General features: G+C 35.7%; 1 protein-coding gene across 7 annotated transcripts in view; it reads right to left on the bottom strand.

The window, feature by feature from the left end:
• The window catches only part of LOC6041503 (anoctamin-8), a 55,620-nt gene extending 36,939 nt beyond the window's left edge, over nucleotides 1–18,681 (bottom strand). For all 7 annotated transcript variants that reach the window (XM_038253133.1, XM_038253128.1, XM_038253129.1 and 4 more), the window contains exons 1-4: nucleotides 17,516–18,681; nucleotides 5,701–5,811; nucleotides 5,483–5,624; nucleotides 2,078–2,249 (exon numbers count right to left, since the gene is read on the bottom strand). In XM_038253133.1, coding sequence (XP_038109061.1) covers nucleotides 2,078–2,249; nucleotides 5,483–5,624; nucleotides 5,701–5,811; nucleotides 17,516–17,690 — 600 coding nt within the window. In that variant the 5' untranslated portion in view covers nucleotides 17,691–18,681. The remainder of the gene's footprint in view (nucleotides 1–2,077; nucleotides 2,250–5,482; nucleotides 5,625–5,700; nucleotides 5,812–17,515) is intronic.
• Nucleotides 18,682–20,681: the final 2,000 nt, after the last annotated feature.

Here is a 20,681-nt window from a genome sequence, read left to right as displayed (position 1 = left end):
TGCAGGAATAAACGCAATTTTAAAGTTAATAGCAATTTTTCCAACATCCTAGATTTAAATTTGGATGCCATTCAATTACTCGAAAGTTTAGGTTCGAGTAGAAATCTTGACATAGAGACCGCCAAAACCTATGGTTTTCAAGGGCATCTTCTCGTTTTCAGTTTTAATTTTTTTATCAAATAATTTGTAACAGTCCAATGCGAAATAACTTATAAAATCACACGATTCTTAGAAAAAACCTTTTCATCCAAATTTTGAAAAAGAGCGAAAGAGCCGTTCAAAAGAGCGGCTCTTTTTTATGAGCGAACGAAAATGAGCGGTTTTGTCCACCTCTAGTTTGGAATGTTTAAAATCACGATATTTGCATTGATACTAATTTGGGTAGAAGGGGGGGAGGGAATGCAACGAAAAAGGTTGAGAATCACTGTTGTAGACAAAAGGAAGACACTAGTGGTTGGTACTAGCAATAGTGGCCGACAGCTATTAAGTCAACTCCGTTTTTATTTTCTTCGTTATGAATAAATAGCATTTCGATGCCAGTTTGCTCTTTTGTAGTATCTAGTTAGGAATCCTAGCAAGTTTAGTACAAGAGAGCACACCGGCATCGATTTATCACAAAACTTATGTTTTACTGTGCAGTCCTGAAACATTATCAGGAGTCCAATAAATAAAAGCAAACTGGAAAAATATTTTATGAATCCCGGGAATTGCTGGGATCCCGGGATATTTTTACAGACATCAAAGTCATGTTTTATTATAATTGTTATGTTTTTGAAGAATGGTTTTTTTTTTCACAACAAAATCTATATATCCAAGCCAAAATTTATATTATTATTTTTCAATTTCGGGAAAACCGGGACAAAGTATAAAAATTCCGAGGTTTCGGGAATTCCCGGTTTTTGAAAAATCCCGGGAATTTTGTACCGGGAATTCCCAGGATGGACGCACTAGTTAAAAATTAATAGGTCCTATAAACAGTTATATATAGGAGTTAAAAAAAATCCTTGACATAAAATTTCCCGCTGAATCCACATTGTCCTGATTTCTTCCTAACAGTCACAATTTGGAGATATACCGCTCATCCAGCTCACCAGTATGAGAAACCACTTAACCGAAATATCAAGCTGATATTGGCATTTATCCTTTCCACTATCCAACAGTCTGATAGCCGTGCGGGCTAAGGCGCAGTCCTCTCCGTGTGTGTCGTGTTTGAATCCCGCAGGTTCTGAAAAATTCACATCACAATGGTTTGATTTCCGTAAAGACTTTGACAGTCTCTATGTTTCTTGAAAATTTCAGGTTGTTAGTCTGTAATTTTGATTATTTACATTAATACATACATTAAAACGGTTGTTTAACTAAAAATATAAAACATTTTTATGAAGTACATGATATGGTAAGTTTGCAATACGTCGTAAATACCATCACTATATCCAATAATTATTTGATTTTTTTCTCTGAAACTAATAAAATTCTCATTGGTTTTCCGAAAAAAGAACTTTAATTTTTTTTTACTTTTTACCGCCAATTGAAAACATAACAAAACACTATTTTCATTTATTCTTTCTATCTGATATCCGATTATTTTGCGCCTGGAATCTGAAACATTTGAAATTTTTATAAGATAAAGCTCAATTTTTAGCTAAAAACCAAAAATAAAAGCTTCCAAATTTATACATTTTAAAATTAGTTGCCAATCCAGCACGCTTCAATGGAAGACTAATTTCGACCGGAGCAGTGAAGAAAACCCTTCAACACAAAAACCACAAGTATGAACAATGCAGCATATTCATTTATTCATGTTACGGTTCATTCAGCAAAAAGCAGCATATTGGATCGCACAACACGCTCTCTCATACACACACAATGCACAATCCAAGGGTGAAAAGAATGAAAATTCCATCCCGCACAGTTGATGAGTCACAAGGGAGGTTTGGAGGATGGAAAAAGCCATTTCTCGGAAAAGTCATCAGCCGTTCAACGGAACAGCAAGAGAGACAGAGACCACACCACAAAAACGTCCTTCGCAAACTAAAAACGACGTCATCAAAAAAATAAAAGCAAACAAGAAACTCACCTGTAGTACAAGCCACTGGCGCTCCTGGGAGGTGAACAACGTGTTCGCACCTTCGCTGTCCTTCGTTTGGGCAAAACAGTGACTTTCCCGCTTGGTGAACTCCTTCAGCGCTCCGCCCAGGTCCGTCCGGAGTCGTTTCGGCAGACGTGCCTCCTCGGCCGCCTTGAACAGTCTGTGCGTGCGTGCGTGCGTATTTAGAGAGAGAAGAGCAAGAAGAAAGACCACAAATCACGCATATATTTAAAATGTGACGGGAACCGCAGCAGAGTGGGGTTTGCCATGTTTTGCTACGCTATTATTAGTCAAACAGATTAGCACATGTTTTCCTGTACTCAGGGTTTTTCAGCATCAGAAATTGCTTTCTGATGCAATATTTATTTTTAGATATTTAAGATCCACAAAATTGTTGTTCATTTATTTAAAAAAAAATCATATCTTCGGTTCTTTAAAAGAACAATGTTGAACTGTTTATTGTTTTCGGAGGCAATTTTGGCAGTTTTAAAAATTATTAATTATGCATTCCTAACAATTATTTATTTATTAAATTTAATTGTTGAAAATCATGTTTTGGGGCATAAAATTTCCTATCTTTTGATACCCAAACATCTAGGTGGTTTATAAAACCCACGTTTTAAAATACCAGAGCAAAAAGTAAGTTTGATCCACGAGATAAAAAATTACGAATGTACATTTTTGGCAGGTTGCTCAATCGAAACCATAACAACGTTTTTACCTAGGCATTTAAAAAAGTGGGTTTTATAGAAAACCTAGATGTTTGGGTATCAAAAGATCAGAAATTTTATGCCACTTAGGGTGCCTAGTGAATCGTGGACCGGTTCGGATGCCAGCGTATTTTCCGACGACGTAATTCCAGGTTGGTACGAAATTCCAACGAAAAATCTATTCTATCGATACAAAGACCCCAAAAACGGTTTTATACCCACTCCAAAATGCTTATTTAGCAATTCTATGGTAATATATTGACATTTATTTAAATCAATGTTTTCAAAATGAAGTTTATATAAATTTTATATAGAATTTCCAGAGTTATATAAACTTTTATACTAAGTAGTTAGTAAACTTTATATTCAATCCCAATATTATTTTTAATCAGTCAAGGATGCCAATTTGGAGTTGGGAGACTGGATTTATGGTGATTTATCAACAAATAACTTTATTCCTGTTAATTTTTCGAAAGGTGTACAAACTTTTGTTGATTTTTGTAATAGTATTTGTTTTAGAACTTTTTATAGAAATCATCCTTTTATGAGCTTTTTGTAGCAAAATGTTCGGCATGAGTTCCTGTACAAAACGTAGTACTAGGTTGTCAAACTTAAAATTGTTTACATGTTTCATCACAAAATGTGGGTGTAAATATTTTTTTTACATACTGTATTATATAGGTTATCACATGAAGCTCCCTTTTTAAATTTGTTCTGAAAGTATTTTTTATCACAAATTAGCCTGGATAGTTTTTTTTTTATATTTTTCAGACACTTTTTAGTTTTTTTAATTTGCTTTTCACATTTTGAGCTATGAAATCAAATTATTGAGTTGTAAAATGTTACTGCATACTTATTTTGACATTCAAATTCTTTAAATGAATTCATGGCAAAAATTTAGCAAGAAAAATATAATTTTACAAAATATTATTAAAACACAAGAAACCATTTAGGACGTTGCAAATATTTTTCAAAGTTTATGTCGCCCCTGCCCCTCCCCCTTTCAAAATCAGTCCGAAAAATCAGGGGGCAAAAAAAAATTTTTTTCAAAAAACTTCAAAATTTTAAAGGAAATAGAAGTCTGAAAACAATATAAAATGCATATTCAGCGTTCAAATTCATGTTTTGCATGTCTGGGATCGATCAAAAATATTTTCAATTTTTGTGGAAATCCAATGTACAGCACCGCAAAAAAAAATCGGCGAAAAAAAATCTCTTTAATACTTTGATATTTTGAAAATTAATGATTGCAAAACAACTGGTCATGTGTAAAATGCATTTTAAAACACTTTTTTCATTTTAATGTTGAAATTATGGCTTGAAATTTAAATTTATATATTTTTTTTATTTTTTTGCAACCCCCGAGGGCAAAATATTTTTGTTGAAAATTTAAAAAAAAATCGTCGAAACAACTAGTAAAACAAATTTTGAACTATTTTAAATTCTCAATGTTGCTCATCAGAAAGAAAAAATCGCAAAGAAGCACGGCTCTTCTCTCTCGCGCACGAATGATCGGTTGAATGAATCTGAAAAAATCATCATCTGGATTATTCGAAGGAACCCTGATTTCACTACCACATTTGCATGTGTAACGTCACACGTCAAAAAATAGTTCGACACTTTTTGTAGAAGATCAACGTATGTAAACAAAACGCAATAAATTAATTTAAGTGGTGCCAATAATGAAAATAACAAAAAATCTTCAACTGATTGATTTTTTTTCGAAAAGTTGTGAGTGATTTTCTTTTGTGTGTTTCGCGAAAAAGATTTTTTTGCGATCATTCTATCCCTTAGAAGAGTAAACATTCAACTATCCATTTTTGCAACCTGCCAAAACTCAATCAATAGCCGTGTTTCTTAATCGGTGGGAAATTCCGCCTTGACAACATTCGGTCAACCGTGAAAAAAACCGAAATTAATTATTTTTGGAAGAGCGTGCAGGTCTTATTAAACTTTTGAATACATTTCAAAAGAAGTTAGGGAAGAAATGATTGTTAAACATTTTTCAAAGAATGTAATGACGGGATATAGGTTGGGTACCATTAAAGGCTGGTATGCAGATCGGAAGGAAAGGGGTCCAGAAACAGTTTTACGAACAGCAGAACAAAGGAGAGGGAATGATTTCTTGGGGCTTTTCTTTACCCTCTCTGACTTGCTTTCGCTGTCGCTGCTGCCCACACAGAAAAAAAAATCATGGTAATATTACATCTGGGAAGGGGTACATCTTTTATGTCAGAAAAAAGGTGTAATTTTACCTCTGGAAATGCTTAATTTTACCACTTTTCTGGTGTAATGTCACTTTTTCAGTCTAAATTGAGGTAAAATAATATCATAAAAGAGGTAATATTCAACCTTCCAAAATTAAAGCTTCCAAATTTACACAATTTTTTTCTGTGCATTTGAATTTTTTCTTGACCGGTTTCTTCCGAAGTGCGTATACCGCTTAACTTGTAATATGTTACAGTAAAACAATTTCATCATTTCATGTTCAAATCGATCAATAAATTCAAAAGTTAAAAATAATACGGTGCGATTTCTTATTTCAAATAATAACATAAAGTGTGTTTCAACTGCTTTTCTCAATTCTCACAGTGACTCGCACCAAAATTGCTTAATCATTTATTACATATATCATAAACTGATCTTTCCTCACGAAATCAAGTCACCACGCACTCGTACTTACACATTCATCGGCGCCGTGACGTAGAACGCCGTCCGTTTTGTACTGTCGTGTGCTCTCACCATTGCCGACAATCCTAAGCCTTCCGGTGGGGACGTCTTAATCTTATTCAGCAGCCATCGGAGGGCATCATCCGGTGCATCCTCTTCGCAGCATGGAGAGAAGAAAAGCATGATTTATGATTTTTGCATGAGGAGCGAGAAGCAGCGGAGGAGTCTTACCTGGAAATTCAATCACCACATCGCACTGGGTCGGAATTTTGTTCAGCCAGAGGCGTCGGGGAGTCATTAGGTGTCCTGCGCAAGGCACTCGCCGCCGGATCAGTCTCGAGGCTGGATTGAAACAAAACAGAAGGATAGAGGATATCAATTATTGAAACGGATCATTTTGGATCACAAAAAGGACTCGGCTCTCGCTGTCTGCTCGCTGATGAGCGGGCCAAAAGGGTCATGAAATATGTACGAGGGTCGAATTGATTACGGAACGGCCAGATGGATTGGGACTTGTTACTCGGAATTGGACAACATCGATTGCAGTATTCAGACTGCAGACTGATGGTTTGAGGCAACCAACAAACAATATTATTTGCAAACAAATTACTTTGCAAAAGTAAACTGGTGAAAAAACATGTAATTTGAAAATATTTTTACAAAGCAAAAATTATGCAACAAACTGAAACATATGTTAGCCGTTTACTTCCTCGACGTGGAATCCTAATGGGGTTACACCGATTTCCCGTTTGTTCCGTGATACTGCGGCTCGTAATGTCATCAATCATAACATAACAGTTTGAGGAAAGTTTGCCCTTACACGAAGCGTGCACGTTGTTTGGAAATTTGTCGAGCAACGTGGAACATGTTTGATCAATGGGTGTGACGTTGAGCTGACGGCCGGCTCGGCTGAGCTGCAAAGCTGAAATTCTTTAATTCATTTGCTAGGCACATTAAAGCCAACCCCCTGGAATCGATCAAAATCTGGAGGAAAATTTCCGACAAGATTATACAACTACACAGTTATTGAACCGAGCAAAAGAAAATTGTACCCCCTCAGTATGCCAGGTTACCCTTTTTATGACATGGGATCCGCTAAGGCTGAACATAATAAATGTCATCCTTCAATCAAGGATTTTTTTATAGTCTGCCTTTATTATTCAATGTCAATCAAGCCTAATTTTGTCGGTACTGCCTACATGATTACATAGTTTTTTTTTGTCTTATTATAACCTGCAAAAGGGTATCTTGGCAAATACCTCGACAAAAAGTGTCTCCAAACTACGAAAAGATATCAGTTAACAACAAAATGTTTTTTTTTTATTTAACGTTAATCCTTTGGCAAAAACATCTTGACATATTTATATACGACTTTTTGAAAATAAAAACTGGGTTTTTGACGATTGACGAAACCGGGAAAAAACAACAAGTCGACGGCAGCATTTCAAAAGACATCATGTACATTTTGACACTTTCTGGATTATTGCATATTCTGAAAGTACTCCTAATAAGCTACCTTTCCACCAAAAATGAGCAAAAATTACTTCAATAAAGTCTGTTTAATAATGATTTTAAATAAAGTAACATAGGGGAAATATAGCCATTTTAATCACTCTAAGCCGTTCGACCAATTCTCATTACTTTTGCCGTTTTCCGCTATTAAATCAACATTTTCAGGTGTATCAACAATGGATAGTTGCTTGCTCACTTTTATTTGAGCAATCGTTTTTTACTTTGGAACAGTCAAAAACACTTTATGAAAGCTGTAATTCATGATCAAAGTGCTGATAGGCCGATAATAGAAATATGCTGAGAAAGGGTATAGTTCCCCTAAACAAAATCTTTGGCATCAGCAGTGCCTGTCCATACAGCCATGTCAACCTGTCAAATAAAAGACTACATAAACCGCGTGACGAAAAAAACCATCATGAAAAAGACGCCATGTACATTTGCCGAATAAAAACGAATCATAACAAAGCATCCCCTCCAATGACAGCAGGGTGATATAAACGTTGGTGATTTCAAAAGAAGTTATGTTTGTTTTTCCTTAATATAATGACAGAAATAATGTTTTATTGAATATGGATGATCAAGTACCGTAAAACGGGGTGACTTTGATAGCCGGGGTGACTTTGATAGGTTTGCGATTTTTCAGCAAAATGAATAGTACAATTAAAATACGTACGGAATTGTTTAGAATCATAATGACCGTGGTAGAGAAGTGTTCAAAGTACCTCAAAAAGAGCTTTTCATAAAATTTTGAAAAGTTCAAAAAGTTAGTTAACTATAGTTAAGAAAATGTTGATGAAAGTCATTATTTTAAACTTCTCAAAGTGTCATGATTTTCTCAATGATCATGATTTTAAATCGGAAAACGGAATGCATTTTCGGATTCTTTGGACAATTTTCAACTAGGAGAAGGTAAAATAAGTTTGTAAGTAATAAATAATATGTGTTTTTGAAACACAATAAAAAAAAATCTCCAAATTTATAGGCAATTTCAGTTGAACAAATTTCATGTAAAATGTGAAAACTTGTGATTCGTGCTTCGAATTCAGTATAAAATGCAATGTAAATCGATAATTTTATAAACAAAACCAGTTTTAAAAAATTTCAGGAAAAAATTCGACTTTTTACCTATTTTTCCTAAAATTTATATGTATTTTGTTAAAAAGCTTATAAACTTAGTTAACTAAATATAAACATTGATTTTTTTTCTTAAAAACTATATCAGCTACTTTAGTGATGGTACATTTAATATCCAAATAAAGTTTGAACATCTTAAATATAATTTTAACAAGAAAAACTATGACTATCAAAGTCACCCCGGAATTTAAACTAAGAATTTTTAACGTAACTATTTTTCTAAACACTATTTTAAAAGTTTTTTTTCCAAAATAGTGCATGGACTTTGTGTGGCCTACCCCAGTACATGTTTTAAAAATCATAATCTTGAGAAAAACCTTACCTGTTGGAAATTATTCCAAAAACAAATTGAAATCCTATCAAAGTCACCCCGGTTTACGGTATCAATAAAGGTGACGTTTTTCATCGTTTTTTACCATGAGAACATCTTCTTTAAAAGATAAAATGGGAATTGAAAAATGATGCTCACATTCAAATGCGTTTTTCTCAAAACGATCGGTTTGTACATGATGCTTTTTGAAATGGTGGCTTCGAAGTATGCAGTAATTTTTGTATTGTCACAGACTATTTTCAAACAATTTAAATGATCACGGTTTCAATCTAGAGTAAAGAGTAAAAATGTGAAAAACTTGCAAAAAAATGACTTTAAAAACATGAAAAAACTTAATAGACAAAAGGTAATGATAGGAAGTGGTAGTATTAGCCTCATACTATCATAAACAAACATTGACTAAACAAGATAAATGGAAATTTAAGTACTACAAATTCAACAAAAAAACATAGAACAAGAAAAGTACAGTTTTTTGTAGAACTAAAGTTGCTCAAAATGACCGTCTGAACACGGGAAAATGAAAATTTCGAATAGAAATTTGGGCAGCAGAGGGTTAAAGTTTAATCGATTGTCGAGACTCATTAACGTTTTGTCATCTATTCTACTTTTAGTTGAGAAAATAGGCCGAAGTTTCAAAGTTGTTTAAAATAAATTGTCAGCAACCTATGCAATAATTGGGTGATCTATTTTGCAAAGTGTTTCAAAAATCTTTCCGATGATTTTTGGTCAATTTTAAGGCGACATTGGCTGACGGCCGATTTCGAGTCAAATCCATACAGGTTAGATTATCGGGATTTAAATTTTAGGCTTGAATCTTAAGTTTTTTGTTTATCAAAGTAAGCGCCTTAAGAGGAGTAATTCTCCACCAACTCACATAGCAGTTGCCCCTATCCCTCTTCGATTTGCGTGAAACATATTTCGATATCTCGTGACGGAGGGGCCGTACGACCTCTTATATTTTGGAACATTGAAAAAGACGTGTTTTTTAATCAACTGCTGCCTGAAATGGTGATGATATGGAAATTTAGAGTCGAATCAAGGGTCCTGATTGCTCCAAAAAGACTCATTCATTCGCGACCACAAATCGAAAGCGACAAAAAACTGCTCTGACCGCTTCCTATCGTTTATCACTTCCACATCAATCGCTACAGAAAACTCTCTCTTCGCTCTTCCTCTCACTCCAATCGGATAGTACAGCGAATGGTGCAGAGAGACCGATTGCGTTCTATCGCTCAGTCACTGAGTCGAAATAGAAATAGAAACAGCGATCGGCTTTGCTTTGCTCAGTTAACTGCTTAAAATCTATGTTATCAAAAATGTTTTGCAATTTTGTTGATAACACAACATCAAAGACACATTTAAAAGCAATTTCCATCATGTCAAATACAAATTTACGGAAAACTATGATAGCGCATGCTAAAAGAGCGCCGCGTTGGTATTTTGTAAAATTCTCTCCTCTCTGAACGTATTCGTGTGTGATTCAGGCCGACGGACAGAGTAGACAAAGAAATTCACGAAGTATTTGTTTCGCTGGGAGAAGCGTTTGAGCAAGTCGCTGGCAGCCTGAGCGTCGTTGCGAGCTCCAGTCGGCAAAGATTCGCTCGGCGATGAGTGAGTGATTTCTGATCTTTGAACCGAAAATCAGGACCCTTGAGTCAAAGGGACTTTTATGGGACGCCCGATTTGCTGGCGTACTCAGAATTCCGTAAAACGTATTTTTTATCGAAAAAAAAAGATTTCAGAAAAGTGTCCAAGTGGTTTATGAATGGTCCCAAAATTCTAAATACAAATAAATGAAATAATTGACAACAAAACTCAAAAAGTACAACAGACTTTTTTGTTTGTTAGTTAACGAACTCCACTAGCTCCCCCCCTACTAGGTCGACAATTGACACTAATTAATTGCCTGTCGGGTTAATATTTCCTGATTGTCCCTCAGGACAGTTTCTGCCAATATTGGCCAAGCATGGTCCCCCTAGCAGGAGGGAACCCTCTATTAACACCCGAAGGCTATGCGGCAAGATGGCACCCACTAATAAATTGTTTGTTGGGCAACTTTTCGGCACTTGGGTCGATGATGGTAACGGAGGCCGGGAAACGAACATAGGAAGCTTAAAGGTTTATAACTTAGTCCGGAACTTGTGTTTTGCTGGTGAATGATGAGAGAGTTGGAAAAGTTTGGTATCGAAACAAGGAGGTAAATTTAAACAGTCTGGCAAATGTCAATAAAAGATATTCATCATTTTGTTTGAAAATTAAAAAGCAGACTTTTTTAATATTCACATGGGCATGCAACCACATCACTCTTAAACAATAATTAAACATAAGCGACACTAATTATACCCGGCACTAACTACTCGATAAATTTTTAAACATGATAATTCCTCCCAAAATCGGATAATCGCTGATAGCCTCTCGATTAGGCTCGCAACCACTCAGCGACCAATTGCGTTCGGGGCTGTTTGGTGGTTTTTTCCGATGGCCCAGGTCTGTCTGTGTTTTCCGGAGCTCTGTCAAACGGTGTGAAAATTAGGTTGGGCGAGGGGTTAAACGGGGAGTGACACCTACGCGGAAGCAGTAATTAACATAATTTGACTCGATAACGGTTCAGCGAGGTGTACGATATACTGGAAATCATTAATCAAATTACTACAATTAGTCGTCGCTGGTGCAAGCATTTTGAAATGGTGTAAATTAGTGAGTATATTATGACGAGATCATTTTGCAGATTTGGTTTATCCGCTTAGAATTCATTATAATTGTAAATAAATAATATTGTTAGAGAAATTTATTTGAACTCGGAAAAGTTATAAAGATCTGTCCAAGGTCCAATTTGAGTTGCTGATTTCTAGCTTTCTCTCAAAGTACCCCAAAATCAATGCTGGAAGAATCAAACTAGATTTTAATGGACTTTTTTTAATTAAAGTCCAAAGAATTTGTTTTTAATTTTTGGCTTGTTTGATGTTTTGGGATACTTCTTAAGGACGTATTAGACTATGACAAACAAAAAAACTTTTTGACAGTTTGCCTACTTTGTTTGCTTACCTGCATTCGTTTGCAAAAACGTCAGCCTGCATACGTTTGGCTTTGTTTGCGAGTAAACAAGTTATTAGGGGAGAGTGGGGAGACTTGATCCCCTTTTTTTGTATAGTACATAACTCTGTCAATTTCTCACAAAACTATTAACTTTTTGCAAGCTTAAACATTCATCTATGTTTGGCTATTAAGGGTATTTCATCAGATGAACTCTTCGAATCATGCCAAGCTTTTTAAAAAAATATTTTAAACCGGCATTTTAAAAATGTTAGGGGTAACTTGATCCCCCTTTCAACATTTTGAAGAAATCTTAAGCAAAATGTTTCTTATTCATCCAAACTTTTAATTTTCTATAAGTTACAGCAATTTCACATAAAACCTGTACGTTTGTGTTCAAAATATAACAAGTTTAGTAAGTAAAATATTCAAAAACTTAAAATATTATTTTTTAGACCAAAATTAAGTATGTTTACAAGAGCTGGAAATTTTTGTTTACAAAACTTTTGAAAAAAGGTTCAAACTGCAGTAAGTTATATACAACTATACTCAAGGAAACTATGTATGAAACCCCAGCCCAGTTAATTAATCTTGAGACTGATTCCAGTGACTGTAAAAATGCAGGGATCAAGTCTCCCTAAACGCACTTTTTTAAACAATTGATTGTTAAAATAGTATGACAATAAATTTAACATCAAATGCGTAAGGGTTTTGGAATTGATAAGTTTATCAAACAATTCATGTATAAAAAATATTTTTTTGAATAATTTTTGAGTGTTTTCTTTACATATCAAAAAAAGAAAAAAAGATCTCTTGGAAGTTTTTTGCAGCTCGTTTTAGAAAAATGTGTGTAACTCAATCTAAACATTTTTTAATTTTTTTCTTTGTTTTTTAAAATGAGTTTTAGTTAATTTCGCACAACTTTCTAGAACAAAGCTAATTGTTTTACCCACATGCTGACGAGATACAGGCTTGGGATCAAGTGTCCCCGGGGATCAAGTCTCCCCACTCTCCCCTATATAAATTTAATAATATTAAATTAACTGAGTTTGCCACAGTCAGTCCTTTACTAAAAGCTGATTCAAAAACAACCAAAAACAAAAAAAAAAGGTTCATTAAACCTTTAGAAAACTTCAAATAAATTTATTTGGATGAAAACATATATATTGTCAAAAAGCATATCAGTCGGTTGTATTTGATTAGACATTTCTTGTAAGTTGTAACAAACAGTTTCAAAACTTTCAATTAGTAGTGAATGAGCATTGTACATTGATTCAAAGCTTATAACAAAAAATTCAGTCATGCACATCCATGAAATTTGAAGCCATTAGCTTGAAACGATTCCAATTAAATACTAAACATCCCGGAAAAGTTCCAAAGCACTCTAGGTTAATCCTCTTCAAACGGAAACTCGCTGTAATCTAATATAAACTCATTTATAGCCGTCAGGAACTATCGCCCTCAAAAAAGCTCTTCCAAGATTATCTCTTCCCCCGGCACAGCTGACAGAGATTCCAGCCGAGACGGCTAAATTAAAAACGAAAATAGCCCATCGCTTTTTATTAAATTTCAACTCAGCACATTGAAGCGATTACTGATGGTCTTTCTAGTCCCTGCGGTGTGCCCTCTCTCTCTCTATCTCACTCCATAGTTGATGGCCATCGTTGTTTCATCGTACCGTGGAGGGATGAGACGTCAACACTTAGGTCCCCAGAAGGACACTCCAAAACGGGACACACAACTCGAACACTCGAAGCCATCAACGCAGAGGAGAACTTTAACGTTCAGGAGTGGCCACGTGGTTGGAAGGGAAAGGGAAGGAGAGGGAGACTCCCCAAAATAACCACAAGCAAACGGAAATATGTTTTCATTTTCCACCTCCTTTTGTGTACAGTTTTTCCGACCGTGTTTTGCTAACTCCGTGGTGCCGTTACTTCGTGTCTTTTCGGGCGCTCGAATTCCATTCACTGTCGTCGGGGATGCCTCGGCAGGATCACGCACGCCAGTGAGTTCCTTCTTAACGAAACCGAAGAACCAAAACTTGAAGCTGATGTGCTCTGATATTCGAAGAAACGCAAAAAGAAACCGCGTCAATGAGGCGTACCACACATCAGACAGTCGGGCAAGCAAAAGTACCCAATTCCAGGATGATGGTTACATAAGAACAATACGTCCTGAAAAGCGTAGAACGAAAATCGATAAGTTTATCAGTACAACTTCAGTCAGCCCGCAAGGAACGAAAAAGTCAGGCAATTTATCACCCACGACACGAAGCTGCAGAACCATGCGATGGATGCAGACAACCATCCAGCCAAATAGTCAAACTTTTCCTTCTGTACAAGGCGGATGGGTTTCAGTGGCTGGAAATGCACTGATTCTCTTGGTTTTGGAGGAGGACTGATTCTCTTGGTTTTGAGTGTATAAAAAGGGGGGGGGGGGTCCCAAACAACCTCCCAAAATTTGGGAGCGATTAGTTAAGCCCACAATTGGCAAAGCAAATGAAATTTGTATGGAAAATACGATAGTGAAACTTTTCCATTCCATATTTTCAAGTTAACAAAATTTATGTTTTATTATTTTATGAAACTAACACCGTAGAAGTATAGCCCTGGATGTCCTGAACAACTCTTCGAAGACAGTATGGTGCTAAACTGCTTCTAATAAAAGTTACAGAGCGTTTAAGAGAGATAATCCGAAATACTCGGTAAAAATCTTACTTTTTGCCAATTGATAATTGCTAAAAATTGATAAATCATGGAACATTTAATGTAGGAAAGAAAAAAAAGCTCAAGTGCGAAAGAATGCAGAATGAAAAGGCTTACAGATATCAATAATTCCAGAGTTTTTTTTAAAGGTCCTATATAAGCTATTGTCTTTCATATGCTTAAAGGACCTAATTAAAAAAAAGTCGAGAACTATAATCGCTTTAACCAATTCAGGATTTTAAATTTAACTAACTACGGGGAAATTTATCCATTTTAATCAGTCTAAGCCGTTCGTCCAATTCTCATCACTTTTGCAATTTTCCGATATTAAATCATCATTTTCAGATACATCAACAATGGAGAGTTGTTTGCTCACTTTTGTTTGAGCTATTTATTACTTTGGAACAGTCAAAAAAATTTTATGAAATCTGTAATTCATGATCAAAGTGATAATAGAAATAGGCTGAGAAAGGGTATACCGTAAACCGGGGTGACTTTGATAGGATTTCAATTTGCTTTAGAATATTTTCCAACAGGTAAGGTTTTTCTCAAGATTATTATTTTTAAATCATGTACTGGGGTAGGCCACACAAAGTCCATGCACTATTTTGGAAAAAAAAGTTTTTTCAATAGTGTTTAGAAAAATAGTTACGTTAAAAATTCTTAGTTTTAATTCCGGGGTGACTTTGATAGTCATAGTTTTTCTTGTTAAAATCATATTTAAGATGTTCAAACTTTATTTGTACGTTAAATGTACCATCACTAAAGTAGCTGATATAGTTTGTAAGAAAAAAATCAATGTTAATGTTAAGTTAACTAGGTTTATAAGCTTTTTAACAAAAAACATATAAATTTTAGGTAAAATTGTTAAAAAGTCGGAATTTTGCCTGAAATTTGTTAAAACTAGTTTTGTTTATAAAATTATCGATTTATATTGCATTTTATACTGAATTCGAAGCACGAATCACAAGTTTTCACATTTAACATGAAATTTGTTTAGGCTGGTACAAATATTTTTAAAAGTTTTTGTCACCCCCCCCCCCCCTTCAAAATTGGCCCGAAAAATCAGGGGGCAAAAAAAATATTTTTACAATAAACTTCAAAATTTCAATGAAAATTCAAGTGCAACCAGCTGAAATCAAATTAAAATACATTCTCCTACGTTTAAAAACGTTTTTAGCATGTTTGGGTTTATTAAAAAATATTAAGATTTTTGGAAAATTTTCGATGCAAAATCTTTTTTTTTCGATACAATTTTTGTTTTTGTCAGATCTTAGATTTTTTGAAAACTAATGATTGCAAAACAACTGAACTAGTGTAAAATGCATTTTAAAACACTTTTTTCATTTAAATGTGAAGACTATGGCTTGTTATTTAAATTTTTATATTTTTTTATTTTTTTGCCCCCCCCCCCTTGACCTCGGCCAGGGCCGAGGGACAAAAACTTTTTTAAATATTTGCATCGGCCTTAACTGAAAATGCCTATAAATTTTGAGTTGTTTTAACCAAGGTTTTAACTGTGTTTCAAAAACACATGTTATTTATTATTTACAAACTTATTTTACCTTCTCCTAGTGGAAAATTGTCCAAAGAATCCGAAAATGCATTCCGTTTTCCGATTAAAAATCATGATCATTGAGAAAATCATGACACTTTGAGAAGTTTAAAATAATGACTTCCATCAACATTTTCTTAACTATAGTTAACTAACTTTATAAACCTTTCAAAAATTTATGAAAAGTTCTTCTTGAGGTACTTTGAACACTTCTCTACCACGGTCAGTATGTTTCTGAACCATTCCTTACGTATTTTAATTCATTTTGCGGAAAAATCACCAACCTATCAAAGTCACCCCGGCTATCAAAGTCACCCCGTTTTACGGTATTTCCCCTTGCTGTTAATGATAAGGAAGAGAAAATATCACGGAATTCTGTAAAATTGCAACTTTTTGCAATGATTGAAATATCTTGCTAGAGATTTAAAACAATACAGTACCGTCATCAGAGGTGACATTGTGTCTGGGGAGTGAAATTGGGTCATATAAAAATGCAGAAATTTGTTGACTCAATCCCACCCCAGATCCAATGTCAGTCTAGTAGACTCGATTATCCGAAGGATTCTTAGGAACTTTGGATAATCGAATCACAGAGATTTTTCCACTTTTTACATCAAATTTAATCAACCTTATCGAGTAGGTGAACTTTGGAGGAAGCAATAAGTGCAAAGGAGAGTAAACATTATTTAAGATTTTTTTTTAATGGAAATTGATTTTTTGGATTAAAATAAAGCTAAAGGAGGTGACCTCACCACTCAGGTGAGAAATAAAAAGTATTAGGTATCGATTGACTTGATATTTTTTTTGCTAAGTTGCTTTTTTAATTGAAAATTCTGAGATCCGAAAAAGACGTGTTTTTCAATCATTCGCAGCCTGAAATAGTGATGATTTGGAAATTTGGTGTCAATGGAACATTAATGTAAAATTGGACGCCCGATTTGATGGCGTACCCACAATTTCGAAAAAAAATCGAAAAAAATACAAAAATAGATTCAAAAATTCTGCCATTATTCGTAACTTGAGTGTAAAGCAAACTTTGGATATGTAATATTAAGGGAAATTTAATGTACTTTTCGAATCCGCAACAACCCAGAAGGGTCATATTTTCATTGAGAACAAAAATTTTAATTTTAAAATTGCATATTTTTCTAACTCTTACAAAAACCACCCTTTTTACAATCTTCCGAGGATTAGCTAAAATCGTTTTTTTAGCATAACTTTTGAAATACTTTTCTAAACTTCGTAATATTAACTAGGGTCTTGTGGGACCCCAAGACGGATCGAATTAGACCAAACCTAAACGGTCCAAATCGGTACAGCCAGTCCGGAGATAATCGTGTGCATATTTTTCGGTGCACGGACTTACAGGTATACACTCGCACAGACATTTGTTCAGAATTTGATTCTGAGTCGATAGGTATACGTGAAGGTAGGTCCCCGAGGTCGAATAGGGAATTTCATTTTTCGAGTGATTTTATAGCCTTTTCTCATTGAGGTGAGGAAGGCAAAAACAGATATCATCCATTTTTTGTCAAAATCGAGATTAAATCTTTTTCACTCCAGGTGTTAGAGAATGTTCCAAGGCATCTTCCAAAACATGAATTTCACTCAGATATTGTTTAGTTTTGACAGCCGATGCGATAACCAAACGGCTTATATCCCATTCAATGGAATGATCTCCAGCAAACGGACAGCGAGCTCCTCTATATTTAGTGGCCTACCAAAGCCACAAGAAAAACATGTAAAAACCGGATTCCCCACAGAAGACCAACTCACCATTTTCCACGCACGAGATAATTTTCCCCTTTCGCCTCCGCAAGTTGGACTCGAGGTTGCTCTCGTCGCCGTACTCCTCGTTTCCGGTGTCGCACTCCGACTCCTGGTGGACATCCTCGATGATTCCGCTGTCGTGGATGCTCTCGTTCGCCAGCAGCAGCGGATGCTGATCCATGGCCGCCGCCGTACGAGTTTGTGTTCTTTCTTGGTTTCTTGGCGAGGATGGATGTAAAAGGGATGTGAACTAGCACTTGTACCACCCACTATCGATTTGGTTTGATATTCTGGATGGCTGTTTACGACGGCGTTACATATCCGATTGTGAAGGGTTGAAAGTGGGCCTTTTTCGTTGTTGGGTATTCCTTGCTGGATTAGAATGAGAATCGCTACCTGCACACTATCCCGGTGGGTTTTAATCACTTGCACCAATCAAAACACATACGAAACTTTTGACCTTTTGCATCCGCACGTAGATATTGCTTCTCTTTTATAGGGGTATCGAACCACAACAAAGCCACCCACCCACACGCACACACACACACCCAGGCGCGAATTTTCCACCCGCGTTCTAAAATTTATGCTGCCATGTTCGGAACACAACGTCGTAGGAGCAGGCAAAAAAATCGTAAAAAGCGATTATCTTCCTTTATCGCTTCCACCGTGGCCTTACGTCAGCGGAACGTTAGCCCACTTTTCACAGACTTTTCCACCGAAGGAAAACCCGATTTTTCCTCAATTTCACCACGCCAGGAACAACACAACACAGCTTTTTGATAACCACTTTTGCTCCTGAAGCTCGGCAATCGATTGCGCCGCAATTTACTCTTGTTTCTGGATCGATTACGACACTGCCGTCGTCGCGATGGTTCCGTCCCGAGACATCAGGACGGAGCAAGATCCGCGAAGCCTTACTTTGATGATATAACCACTTGCCCAGTTGGTCTCACACGCCCATCGGGACTGACCCGTAACAATCTTCCCACGCACAGGACACACACAAACACACACACACACACGTTGGTCGGAGTCCTCGCAGGAGGACAAAGACACCAGCCAGCCAAAACACTCTCCAGCGGGTTGAAAAATTTCCTTCTGTTTCAAGGGTGTGGGAACAGGGCGCGCGGACCATATGCGTAACACACGTCACGGAAGAACCGTACCCGGAGTCGTCTGGAACACGAATGACGACCCGAACCCCGACACGGACAGTCTACCTTGGGGCGCACCCGGGCGCATGCGCCGGCGCCCGAAAGCCGGCAAACATAGGGCGCGAAGGTCGCTCACCAAATTGTCAACAACCCGAGCGGCGGCATGTGCGTTTGCGGTGAGTGGCCAGGTGGCAGGATTCGGGTTTGTTGTTCGCCGACGAGTGGCAACGCGTTCTTTCTTCGAATGAAACAATATTTCAGGAAGTATGGTGTCATTTTTTTATCATTCGAGATTATCTCACCACAAAACTCACATCATGCCAAAATTTAATAAATTTGAACTAACAATTTTGAAAAGTTAAAGTTTGATCGCACTCCTGCAGTTAGAGCGTCCAATTTCCCGTCCCGGGAATTCCCGGGATTTCCCGGAAAAAAATATTTCCCGTTTCCCGGGATTTTTTTTATTTCCCGGGAATTCCCGAAATACAAGCGGAAGTATACATTTTCCGACCATTTTGGCACCAATATATTTTGAAATTATACAAGAAATCATTATCAGAGAACCTGATTTGACGTTATTCATAAAATTTCATGTCAAGGTTAATTCAGATAATATTTATTTCTGAAGCATTCACAACTAGGAATATTGTTTTGCTTATTGTAAGGTATGCACTTCGGACGAAACCGGTCAAGAAAAATTTAAAATGGACAGCAGCGGTAGCGAAAGCAAGCCAGAGAGGGTGAAGAAAAGCCCCAAGAAAACGTTCCCTCTCTTTTGTTCTGCCGTTCGTAAAGCTGTTTCTTGACCCCCATTCTTTTGAAGAGCGTACCGGCCCTATATGTTGGGCAACAAAAATTACTCTATCATGGAATGAATATTAACTTTTTTATTTCCGACAACCTATTTTAACGTTTTTTTTTTGTTATATCATTTGAAAATAAGATATTTATCAGTATTCGAGAAATAACTGTTTTAAGTTACCTATAATTTTATAAAGCACGTAAGCCAGGCCTGCCCAACGTCCGGCCCGCGGGCCAGATCCGGCCCGTGAAGCCATTTCATCCGGCCCGCGACGGCTTTTCAAAAATGTTCTATGACCGGCCCTGTTCATGGACTGTTCATGAAATATTCAATAAATAAACTGAGTGTTTAAATTAAAAAAATAAGCTTGAGATTAAATATTCACGCAAGCAAAAATTTAACGAGAAAAATTTTGGTTTTTTATTTGTTTTGTTTTTTTGCTATAAAATGTTACTAATTCAACGTATTATTTGGATTTTGCCTTTGTATTTTTAAAGATTTTTGTTTCAAAATCTAACATTCTTCATGTTTGAATTTAATTCTTATCATTTCTATATTGATGACTTCAGAATTAATCAATTAACTGAAAAATGGCTTAAAAAAAATAAAATTATCCATTTCGTGAGAATGTGAAATAAAACTGAAGTTTTTCTTTTTTTAGGAACTTGATTAAAATTGATTTTAAAATTCAAATATCGTTTTTTCAGAACATCTTTTCAGTGATAAACTCGTGTTTGAAAAAAAAGCTTTTTAAAAGCAAATTATTAAGACCGAAGAAAAAATAGCTGCAAATATTTTTAAAATATTGAAATGTTAAAATGAGTCAATAAATCTGGGAGCATAAAATATATGACACGTTCTTCAGTATATTTTTCATAAACTTCGATAGTTTAAAGTTGGTTTAAAGAAGTTCAATGAACTAAACATGAAAACTACTCAATATATATTTTTCTACACGTTTTAAAAATTGTCTGTTTAAAATCTTTTAAAATGTTTTACAAAATATATTTCAATAAAGGTGAACAACAACGCAAAAACTGTTTTTTTTTTCATTACGCTTGGATCCAAATTATTTGGATCCAAATTTCGTTTAGATAGTTTTTGTCAAGCCTCATTGATTTCTTTTATACATGGTTGTGTTGGCAATCATGCTTTTAAAAAAAACTTGCAACGACCATTTAAATTTGAATGTTTTTGCCTTTTTTTACTAATTTTT

Source organism: Culex quinquefasciatus, chromosome 2 (genome assembly GCF_015732765.1).
Source record: "Culex quinquefasciatus strain JHB chromosome 2, VPISU_Cqui_1.0_pri_paternal, whole genome shotgun sequence".
NCBI lineage: Eukaryota > Metazoa > Arthropoda > Insecta > Diptera > Culicidae > Culex > Culex quinquefasciatus.
Note: the sequence above shows the minus strand (reverse complement) of the source record. Positions and strands in the feature narration are given on the sequence as shown.